Genomic DNA, 11,608 nt, shown 5'->3' on the forward strand with positions numbered 1-11,608 from the left:
GGGCCGGTGGGGCTCCGCGGAGATGAGAGCCCGGCCTCGGGCCGCCTTCGTCTTCCAGGTAACGGGGCCGCCCCACCTTCCCTCCGCCCCGGCAGCGCGGCGCTACCGGCAGCCCCGCCACTCCGCCGGCGGAGCTGCCCAGCCCGGCGGCCTGGGGCCCCTGGTTCGGGGTCGCGCCCCATCCCCCCCGGCCCGCCCCTGCCCTCCTTAGTTTGATCCTTCCAGTGCTAGGGAAAGCGGCTTGTTTATTGGTTAGATAAGACTTTTTTCTTTTGGAAAAAAGACAGGCTCGAGGTCAGTAGAGTTTGGGATTCTTGGCAGAGGCAATGGTAGCGTGAGACGGTTTCTGATCCGGTTTTGTAGGGTTTGTGGCTCCGGGAGGGGAGCTGGGGGCGGAAGTGGGGGGCGTAGGGGGCGGCGGGTCTTGAGGCTTCTCTGCTCTCTCGCAAAGTTTGGAGATCAAAGTCGTGCCTGAATGAGTTGATTTTTGGTTCTGGCGAACGGGGAACACAGAGGTGTAGACTGAGCCGGATTCTTGGCGGGAGGCGGGGGCGCAGCGAACATTTACATCTGGGTGGAGGGGGGCGTTTTCCAGCTGGGAGCCCATTCCGCCCCTTGCTGGGCGGGCTTCTTTCTCGGTCGAGGATCTTCTGAATTTTTAAGGAGTGGGAAGGGGGGAGCGCGGAGGGAAGGGGTGGGTGGGGGGAATGGGAACCAGATGCCGGGGAAGGGCACGTTTGGAGCTCGAGTTATCTGTGCGGAGAGCCGAGTGGGGAAATTTACCGAAATTGGTTTCACCTGCACACAGCCCGGCGGCTCGGGGTGCGCGTCTTTGGAGTTGATGCTGACGGGGGTGGGGGGTGGGGGGTGGGGGTTAGGGGGGTGGGGGTGGGTAGCGGAGCCCAGGCAGCACTGCGTGCGCCCTGGCCGAGTGGGTTTTTGGAAGGCTCGGTCTTACACCTTCCAACCTCCCGCCCCCCCTCGCCCCCACCCCCACCCCCAGCTCCCACCCTCCGAGCTCGTGGCTCACCTTCCCCGCCCTCCCCCTCCCAAAACGTGCTGGGAGCTCAGATTTCGCCTTTGAAAAAGCAGCGTCGGATACTTTAGATGAGCACCTCGCAGATAGCTGGGTTGCTTGATTTGAATTTGAGGAGTTGAAAAGCCTGTTTACTTTCTTGCTTTGATGTTGGGTAGATCTGGTTTTGATTAGATCAATACCCCTTTCTCTCTCCCTACCTCCCCCCTTCCTTTTCTTTCCAGAAAGGAGGCTCAGATGAGCCCCTGCTGACTTGAGAGTGAGAGAGAGACCACGCTGATCGCTGACAGGAGCTGGGGGAAGAGAACAGTTCCCGAACTCCGTGCGCAGAGCTCCCTCGCCATGAGCAGTGCTGTGCTGGTGACTCGCCTCCCAGACCCCAGCAGCAGCTTCCACGAGGATGCCCCCCGGCCCCCCGTTCCGGGGGAAGAAGGGGAGACCCCACCGTGCCAGCCCGGGGTGGGAAAGGGCCAGGTCACCAAACCCATGCCTGTCTCCTCCAACGCCAGGCGGAACGAGGGTGGGCTGGGAGAGCCTGAGGGGCGGGCATCCCCGGACTCCCCTCTGACCAGGTGGACCAAGTCTTTGCACTATTTGTTGGGCGATCAAGACGGTGCTTATCTCTTCCGCACTTTCCTGGAGAGGGACAAATGTGTGGATACCTTGGACTTCTGGTTTGCCTGCAATGGGTTCAGGCAGATGAACCTGAAGGATACCAAAACTTTACGAGTAGCCAAAGCGATCTACAAAAGGTACATCGAGAACAACAGCATCGTCTCCAAGCAGCTGAAGCCTGCCACCAAGACCTACATTAGAGATGGCATCAGGAAGCAGCAGATTGACTCCATCATGTTCGACCAGGCCCAGACTGAGATCCAGTCGGTGATGGAGGAAAATGCCTACCAGATGTTTTTGACTTCTGATATATACCTCGAATATGTGAGGAGTGGGGGAGAAAACACAGCTTACATGAGTAACGGGGGCCTGGGGAGTCTAAAGGTCGTGTGTGGCTACCTCCCCACCTTGAATGAGGAAGAGGAGTGGGCTTGTGCCGACTTCAAGTGCAAACTGTCACCCACCGTGGTGGGCTTGTCCAGCAAAACCCTGAGGGCTACAGCCAACGCGAGGTCCGCGGAGACCGTTGAAAATGGATACAGGTAAGAGCTGGGCCGGGGAGGGGGCCGGGGCTGGAGGAGGGCACGGACTTTGCAGATGTTTGGAGTTAAGTGGGGTGGATGGTTGGATGGATGTGCCGCTGAGGCCGACAAAGGTCTGTTGAGAGCTAGGACCGCTGGCCACGAACCCTTTGATCTTGGCTTTTCGTTGTTTAAAGTGGGGAAGAGTGTGCTCCCACAGCTGCATACCTGCAGTCTTCCAGGGCTAACTTCAAACAGGGGCGAGCAGTGTTCATTAATGCGGGTTACTTATTATCCTGGGCCAGTCTTAGAAGGGAGACAGAGAAAGAGGGAGAGCCGGAGAGGACAGCAGCTTTTGATGCCTCTGAGTCACCAAATACACTAAACACCATTTTGGAAGGGGTCACTCACCACCAATCAGTAGAGAGTGGAATTAATGTGGTTGGGGAGGCAGCTGGGTCGTGGAGGCCCAGGAAATAGCGTGTGCACCCATCGGACATGGGGGTAGGTGGGGTCTTTGGAACTTTTCTGTTAAGATAAGAGCCAGCAGTTGGCTTAACAAGTCTGGCTGTGGTTCTCTTTGGAGAATTAGGTATGTACCCGCCGGGAAACCTATCCTAACTAGGCAAGGTCCTGTGTCTTCCCTGAATAAAAGGACCCTTAGCCTTGGAGCCCGCTGGCATAGGAATCTAGGTTTTAAATGCTTGCAGCCCAAGGGTCAGACCTCAGCTGATCGTTGTGTTGCTTGGTGCTGGCGGAGAAGAGTCTTGGGCGGAGAGGACGGGGCCCTGGAGTACTGTCCCTTTTAGAGGCTTCAAAGATCAACAGCCCCTTACAGAAGGAGAACGGCCAAGTCTTAAGATTCTTGACCTTTGCCAGCAACTTCAGACCTCCCGTTAGAATGAGTCTTTCTGTGTCTCTCCCTCTCTCCCCTTCCAGCTCTCCAGAACCAGCCTTTTTCTTTGAGGTCGTTGCCCTTGGCGTGCCGTGGAAGGGGCGGTGGGCACTCGGTAGCTACCTGAATGGTTTATGTTGCTCTCCGTTGTGTATTTCTTCGTGTGTTTGGAACCGGGGATGCGATCTGGTGGCTGCCTCCGTGGAGATGGCCCTCTCCCTGTAGAGAGGGGCCTTCAGTGTCAAAAGCGATAGTACGAGGGGGCAGGATAGTGATGGCCGAGCCTAGAAGCAGTGACTTAGGGGGTGGCCAAGAGCTTTTTGACTTTCCATTGGGAGCGAAGAGCTTGTTCTCCAGCCACCAGAGGGCGCTCCTACAGCCTTGAGAGCGAGTTTACTCACACTCAGACATCTGGTCTACACCTAAGTAGCTCTGGATTGGCTTCTGAAACGAAGCATGGGGTCACGTGAAAGGAGTTGTTTCTGCGTCTTTAAGCTTATGGTTTCAGGTTGTTTGAAGGGAAGATACTAGGTCTGGCGCCTGTGGCTGGGCAGTCACTGGGCACCTGCTACTGCCCCGTTCCGTTAGGCGGACATTCTGGTAAATCTCTGCTGGCCTCCTTGCCCTCCAGTTTGGCAGCTGAAGCTGAGACTACTTAAGCCCTGTGGTAAGGCTGCTTCTCCAGGGGCTTTCCAACAGTGGAGCTTCTGTGTCTGCCCGAGTCAGGACCCAGAGTGCCCCCTTTGTAAACTGCACCTGGTTTGGTGGCTTGGGACTTCTCACCCTAAGAAAATGTTCCCAAGCAGGACCCTTCGTGACCCCTCCCCTTTGTGGGTGGGCAGTAGAGACCCAGCCTCGCTGTGCCCCTCCCCTTTCCAGAGCCCTCCAGTGGGATATCACCAGGATTAAACTTTCTGGAGATTACTCTTGTGAAGCTTTTTAGATCCCCAGGGGCAGCGGCCAAAGATCCTTCGTGTTGCCAGGGCTTGCCTTCTTGGTTGTGACCCCCTGGCATCGTTGATCTATAGATGACACCTTTTCATCCGCCCCTGGAGTTTCCAGGCTCTATTTGTGTGTGCTTTCTCCCAGCGTTGGGTTGAAATGAAGTATTTTACCTGGATTACATGAAGCCCATATGTCTCAACCGGGCATCGTCACAGAGAACTGAAGAGCCATCCGATTTCATTTTCACATACGAGATATTCAGGCGTGCCTGTGACGTATGGGGCGGTGTCCCAAATTCTTCCAAGGCCTGGGTCCCAGCCCTGTCCACTGCCTGCTTACCTGGGCTGAAGTCTTATGAACCCCATGTGTCCTTCTGTGCAGTGACTGGCACCATCCGTCCTGTTCATGTCCTAGGTTGCTCTTATGGGATCAAAACAATAGACCCGGGAGCCCTTTGTAAAGGGAAACGTTCTGAATAGTCGTAAAGCATTAGAACTAGTATAATTTAATCCCGATGATGAGTACATGTGTGAGAAGGGCAACCAGGTTAGGATGTCCCTTTCAGAGAGTGAGTCCCGGCCTCCAGCCCGCAGTCACTGTCAAGTTTTAGAGTGGCCCCCCCCCCCCTTCCCGGGCCTCAACTTCCTCTACCTGTTGAGCTTAAGTCTGTCTTTTCAGCCCGTTACTGGGATGGGGGATCCTTTCCCGCTCTTTCAGGTCTGCCCCTCCTTGCAGTGCACTCACTCATCGAGCGAGGTACGGGGCTTCGGGGTTGGGCTTCATAAGTTAGTAACGTGAATGAAACAGAGACCGGGAGTCCTGCTGAGGGTCCCCATCAGCTGTTGAGGAGCAGCCCCGGCAGCTGGGTGCCTTCCAAGCCCCGCGTTCTCCTTGGGCGCTCAGAGGAGCCTCGTTTGTAACGACTTGTTTGTGTCCTTACTGATCTGGTGTCAGGTTTAATATAAATAGTTGGAACGGAAGAGCAGGAATTATCCTCGGAGGGAAGGACTGTGGTTTGTGGGTGCTTGAGTGGGATGCCTGGGCTTTTGATGGTCTCTATAAATAACTTAGAGCAAGAGTGACCCGTTGGTAGAGCACGTGTAAAACCCCAGCACACAGACGTATCCGCAGAACGCTGAAGTGTGTGTGTGTGTGTGTGTGTGTGTGTGTGTGTGTGTGGAGGGGCTGTGGGATTAGGAGCTCAGCCCAGCATTTATTTTGGGAAGGAGACAGTGCTGGGCTCACAGAGTGCTCCCTGTGCCCTTCCCAGTCTGCCCTGGCCCCGGTGCCATCCTCTGGTGCCTGGCGGCTCTCCTCCGGCCTCCCTTGAGATAAGTCGGGCCCAGCAGATGGCCCTCTGCTGGCTCCAAGTGCTTCCTGTTCTCTGAAAGAACTCACCGATGAGGCCTGCGAAGCCACCGGCATCCAGCTTGGCTGCAATTATCAAAGAAACTGATGCCATAGGAAAGATACGCTGGAGGCAGGAGCCCCCAGTTAGAGGACGGAGCCTCTGATGGAGGCAGTGTGCCGAGACTCACTGGTGAAAGTTTGCCTATCTAATGGCTCTGGCGCTCAGTGCCACGCGAGTGCCAGACCCCTCCCTGAACGCCCCCTTGATCTTGCCTTAGAAAATGCTTCTTGAAGAGAGGGTTGCCTTTTGGGCAGTGACTCTGTAAGTACACTGTCCTAGGGCACAGCTTTTAGAAGCAAATACTTGTTAATTGCATTGTTTTGGTGGTGGGGGGATCCGGAGGGAGATCCCAAAGGTCAGGTCTGTTGTGCACTGGTGTGCTGGGGGTGGGGGGGGGGGTGGGGCGGGGCCACAGCACCTTCATGGAGATAAGAGATAAGAATAAGCTGGGGAGGGGTGCCTGGGTGGCTCAGTCAGTTGAGCGTCCGACTTCCGCTCAGGTCGTGATCTCACAGTCTGTGAGTTCGATCCCCGCATCGGGCTCTGTGCTGATGGCTCAGAGCCTGGAGCCTGCTTCCGATTCTGTGTCTCCCTTTCTCTCTGCCCCTTCCCTGCTCATGCTCTGTCTCTCTCTGTCTCAAAAATAAATTTAAAAAAAACATTAAGAAAAAAAAATTAAAAAAAAAAAAAGAATAAGCTGGGGAGAAAAGGCCAGCAGTTTCCCTCCCCTTAAGGTCCCAGGACTTGTGCTCCCTGACAGCACATGGGGGTCCGTGGACGCACGCCCGGTGCGAAGTCTGCCACATAGGCCCCCACTCTCTGTAGGAATTTAAAATCCTTGCAGCAACTATGGGAGCACCAGAGAAATAAAGCATCTGGGTACAATTACTGTAGCGTGGTTGAGTTTCTTTCCTATTTTTTAAGATACGAGAAAAGAGCTCTAATCCGTGTTCTTAAAATTATGTGGCAATTCTGACAAAGTTCTGGGTTCTTAAAAACAGAGTTTCCGTCTCTCTCTCCTCCACAACCCGGCCCCTTCCTCTGCTTTGCCCTCCTTCCTCTGTCACGATCGTAGGGAAACCCAAATACTTTATTGCCGCCAAGTGAGCTGAGAGTGGTGTATTCTGTTCTTAAGTACGGGTCACACGGGAGCCCTCTGTTTTGGAAGTGACGGAGGACAAGTTTCTTTGGGGATCCATGTGTTTTGTGATCCACTCTGGTGAGCGCGAGGCCGTGCGCACACACGGATTGGAGTCTGCTGTCTTCTTAGTCGGGGAGGGAGGGATTTCTAGTGAGTTCTTTTTCTCCATGCAGAGGTTGAATTCAGGACCTTGTCAGTGCGTTGATACCACAGAGATGGCAGCACTGGAGGGGGGGTAGAGAGGGTCCGGATGCTCTTTAGGGCTATCTGGGCTCTCCTGATCTTGTACTGATGTCTCTTAGACTAAAAGAACTTTCCAGCCACCCACAGGACGGTCCCAGGTCTTTTAAGGAGGTTCAGCAAAGTCTAGAGCGCCTGCCACGCTCCACCGCCCCCCGCCACTGAGGGGCCGCACGCAGAGAAGACCGATCCGGTCCTTGCCCTCATGGAGTTTACAGTCTGGTTGCACAGGACAGGCATCCAGCGTGCAAACACACCGGCGCAGCGTGGTTAGAAGTCACCATCAAATCGTTGTTGCACCATACGCTAGCCAATTTGGACGTAAATTAAAAAAAATAAAATTGAGAAAAGGAAAAGTCACCACAAACCCTGCAGGAGAGTTGCGGCAGCTCTGTTTTCGTTGGCGGTTGGGTCTTTGGAGTAGGACTACTGTCTCCCCAAATCGCAGCGCTCTGGAGTCTTCAGAGAACGCAAGAACTTGGTGCCGCTGGCCAAGTCTGACCCGTGTGCTTCTTAGGTAGAGACCCCACGTCAGTGGAGGCGGTGACGTGACTGTGGTCCCCTGCCGGCCGGGGGGCTGAGCCAGCAGCGGTTCTCGCCTCTCCACTCCTGTTCCCTGTCCAGGGCTGAGAGCGCTTACCTGCCCTGGGCTTCTGAAGCCAGGAAGGGACCCTGGAGACTTTCCTCTCGTTCGTTCATCCTGCTTCGAGGCAGTAGCCCTGTCCAGGCCCCCCGGAGAGCTGGGTACTTGGGACGGTTTTCAAGACTCGGGTGATTCCACAACATCCATGGGTCCGCTCGGACCAGCGGGCAGCACTTTCTTCGTTCTGACTTAAGAGCCCAGTCTCCTCTTGCTCTGCCGTTAGTGGCGATGCCAACACAGCCATCCTCTGCCTCCGATCGACTTGCCTTATCAGTTAGGAGACATTGTTACTGAATCCTCCTCATCCCGTCTCTTCCCCAGGAAGAGTCATCTGCCTCTCCTCTGCGCCCACCGCTTCTCTCTCTCCGGCCCTGGTGTCTGGAAATCCCATATTGACGCAGGACCAGCTCTGGGGCCGGGAGGACCTTCCCTTCTTACTTAGTTAGCCTGGCATATCCTGGGGGGATATCCTGAGACTCCTTGCCCTCTACAGATACAAGGACAGGGCCAGTGTCCCGGTGCCCGTTCAGTGGACCATCCCTTGGTCCAAGGTATTCAGCAGATTCAAGGGTGACATTCCTCATGTGTGCTTTCTGGTTCATTCTGCACCCACCTGCCATTTCTAAGATGGTCCCTGCTGATGTTGAGCACCTGTGGGAGTCTGGATGTGGGCTCCCTGTGTGGCCAGGTCTCCAGCCAGGTGGCCTCCGACCAGGCTTTTGGCCCCCACCTGGGGCTCCGCGCCTCCCGCCACGGTCGTGAGGCTGCATGACGCCGGGGCCGCGGACGTTCCTTGAGCACCTACTGTGTGCTGCGCACACGGCCGCGCCAAAAACAAGGGCCCGCCTGGACTAACCGTGCCGTCTGTGGAGATGCTTGGTTTTTAGTCAACATTTCTAAACTGAGGGGCTTGGCCTAAGTCCTCTCTCTAGAGGTTCATTCTGGCTCTAACGTGTTAGGACTCTGGATGTCACTTTTCTTTTTTCTTTCTTTCTTTTTTAAATGTTTATTTATTACTGAGAGACAGAGAGAGACCAAGCCTGAGCAGGGGAGGGGCAGAGAGAGAGCGAGACACAGAATCAGAAGCCGGCTCCAGGCTCCGAGCTGTCGGCCCAGAGCCCAACGCGGGGCTCGAACTCACACACTGCGAGATCACGACCTGAGCCGAAGTCAGACGCTTAACGGACTGAGCCCCCCAGGCGCCCCTGGATGTAACTGTTCTTGTTCGTGGTATCACTCGAGCTGGAGTGCAGGCCTTAACGACAGGGCCCTGACCCTTCCACGTCTTTCCCATCCCAGCTGCCCCTGTTGACTCTCCCTCACACCAAACTGTGGCCACAACTCCCTGCCCACACCCGACCCTCCTTCGGTCCATCGGTCCAACCTGGGGGCCCGGCCTGGGTCACTCATGCTGCTAGAACTTTTTGAACTGCTGAGGCCGGTCTTTGTATTGGGAGGCAGGAAGGGTTTGGGTGAGAGCCAAACAGATGTGTGTCATGCAGGCGAGTCCCAGCTCTGACCAGGGGACAGGCTGCTGTCCTGCAGAGCCACCACCCGTGTGCCCAGAACGCCTCCTCCCCCCAGGTGGCTGCAAGCATGGGCTGGGGCTGAAAGGATGGGTGTGAAGGTGTGCCCCTCTTTGTGGGCCAGTGATGACGCAGTCTGCCTCCCCAGTGGCAGCGCCCCCTGCTGTGCACAGGCCCTGTTGTGCCAGGAGACCAGAGACCCGGGCTGGGTCAGTCCAGAGCTCAGCACAGTGCTGCACACGTACTGGTGAATAGGACTGCCGCGATCACGCGTGGAGACTGCTTTGACCTTTCACGAGTCCCTTTCATGTGCCACCCCCAAGGCCATCTTTAGAGACCTGTGCAATGGCCTGCTGGAATAGGTTCTCTCTTCTGGGCCTTCCGCTTCTCCCCCAGCTGAGTTCTTTGCTGTTGGCTTAGACTGGGTGGGCCCAGTCGAGTGTGCTGGGCTCTTTGTCATTGAGGCCTCTTGCGACTTCAGGCTTGACAGGCCCCCCTTCCTGCAGCTCACGGACCACAGTGGCCCCTTCCTCACCCCGCCCCCTCCCCACTATGTCCCTTGCTGGTGACACGAGGAATGCAGCCCAGCAGGGGACAGGGACACTGGTTGTTCTGGGAGGAGATCAAGAGAGCAGAATGGGGAGGCTGAGGCCACCGAAACAAAGGGCAGGAGACACTGGAGGAAGGGCCTGGACCTTCCTTTGAAACAGCGGCGCTGCTCATTTTAATCCTGCGGGGCTTGGTCTTAGCCTTAGCCTAGCTGCCCAGGTGGGGGAGGGCACGGCAGAGGCCCAGCTCCGGGTGGGGTGGCAGCCTTGAGTGTCTCTGTCCCATCTGACCAGTGTACTGGCCCCAGGTTGAAATGAGAAGGTTACGCCAGGCCTTTGGTTGCTCGAAACCTGGAACTACGCCAGCAGACCCCAGACAGGGAGTTGGGATGCAAAAGACCTCTCGGGGGCTCTGGAACTGTGTTCCTCCAGTGTAGGCTTGGGTATGGTGGTGGGGAGGGAGAAGACCCTTCACCCATGTGGACTAATTCTCCTCTTTCACTCAGTAGCCTCCCCTTTTCCTTCCTCTATCTGAGTGTGTATTTAGCACTTGGTAGGGGCCCCTGGGCTGCTTATGGCTTCCTGTCACCCCTGACAGACTTGCCCTTGACAGCACAGGATCCCAGCCTGCTTTCTCCCCAGGGCGAGCCAGTGGCCCCTGCCGTCTGCCCAGATGAGCACCTGGCCCTGGGCAGCAGGTTGGCCTGAGCACATGGCGGGATCACGCACTCTCGGGTCCCCGGATTGCCTGGTTACCTGGGTGCCTGGTGCGAAGCCGTGACGCACTGCGGTTGTACTTTCCCCGCAGGTCCTTCAAGAGGAGCGACCCTGTTAATCCATACCACGTAGGTTCTGGCTATGTCTTCGCGCCGGCTACCAGCGCCAATGATAGCGAGATATCCAGCGATGCACTGACTGATGATTCCATGTCCATGACGGACAGTAGTGTGTAAGTATCCTGCTATCCCCATCATGTACGAGGTTGGCAGTGACTCACCAGGCCAGCTGGGCAGAGTCCTCAGCCAGCCATCCTCAGCTGGCTTTGCAAACTCCGTGTGTGTGTGTGTGTACCTTTGCTTGGCGGGAGGGGAGTGTGCCAGTGCTGGTTTAGGGGGGTGATGTGGTAGCCTGGGTGGAGTCAAGCTTAGAGCCTTGAAAGGAAAGTTGACTGGTAGAAAACGAAAGTAAGGTAGAAGGTTAAGATGCTTCTCCAGAGGTTTCTTGAGTTGAGAGACCCATCTTCTGGTTGCCATTCCGCCTTTCTTCCCTGGGTGGAAGTGCTTGGCTGGTCTCGAAACCCAGGTAATCCAGTCTGCGGAACCAGCAGGCGGGAGATGGGGTGGCGTGAGAAAGCTTTGTGTGCAGGTGTGCATTGTTCCTGAAGGAAAAGGCATTGAAGGTGGGGGTCAGACGCCCAGCGCTCTCTGAAGGCCCACTGGGTGTAATGTTGCCTCACAGGTGTGTTCAAATGGACACGATTCAGTTCAGTGAGTGTTGGTGGGGTGCCTGCTACGCGTCAGGTTCTTCCCCTAGGTAGGGATTCTCTCCGGAGTCTGATCTTGGATCTTTTGCAGATGGCTGCACTTGGCATACTAAGAGTTTGTTCCTTTAAAAAAAAAAAAAAAAAAATTTGAAGACTAGTTGACACAATGCTTCATTAGTTTTAGGTGTGCAACGTAGTGATTCGACAATTCTATACATTACTCGGTGTTGACCGCGATAAGTGTAGTCGCCACCTGTCCCCGTACAATGTTGCTACGGTGTTCTTAACGATATTCCCTTCGCCGTACTTTTCATCTCTGACTTTTCTATTTCGAAACTGGAAGTTTGTACCTCTTCGTCCTCTTCACCTATTTCGCCCAGCCCCCCACCCACCTAGCGTTTGTTCCTTTGCTTTCTAAACCACAATCCAAGTCCTCAGGGTGGAAGGTCTGATGATGCCAGCAGGCCGTCAGGTGGGGGTCACAATATGCATTGTAAGTCATTTGAAGTCAGGCAGTGGTGATCTCCGGGTAGAGAGCAGCCGTTCTGAGTCTCACCGTGTGTGTGTGTGTGTGTGTGTGTGTGTGTGTGTGTGTGTGTGTGTG

General features: G+C 55.6%; 2 protein-coding genes across 2 annotated transcripts in view; both read left to right on the forward strand.

Moving 5' to 3' along the window:
* CEP112 (centrosomal protein 112) overlaps positions 1-1,366 on the forward strand; it is a 473,818-nt gene extending 472,452 nt beyond the window's left edge. The window contains exon 28 of the transcript XR_005783756.1: positions 1,261-1,366. The gene's annotated coding sequence lies outside the window, so the exon portion shown is untranslated. The remainder of the gene's footprint in view (positions 1-1,260) is intronic.
* Positions 1,353-11,608, forward strand: part of AXIN2 (axin 2) — a 29,400-nt gene continuing 19,144 nt past the window's right edge. The window contains exons 1-2 of the mRNA XM_040452180.1: positions 1,353-2,193; positions 10,330-10,470. Of these exons, the coding sequence (XP_040308114.1) occupies positions 1,379-2,193; positions 10,330-10,470 (956 nt within the window). The 5' untranslated portion in view covers positions 1,353-1,378. The remainder of the gene's footprint in view (positions 2,194-10,329; positions 10,471-11,608) is intronic.

This window comes from Herpailurus yagouaroundi, unplaced genomic scaffold, assembly GCF_014898765.1.
Source record: "Herpailurus yagouaroundi ecotype Mexico unplaced genomic scaffold, PumYag 206, whole genome shotgun sequence".
NCBI classification, from domain to species: Eukaryota; Metazoa; Chordata; class Mammalia; order Carnivora; family Felidae; genus Herpailurus; species Herpailurus yagouaroundi.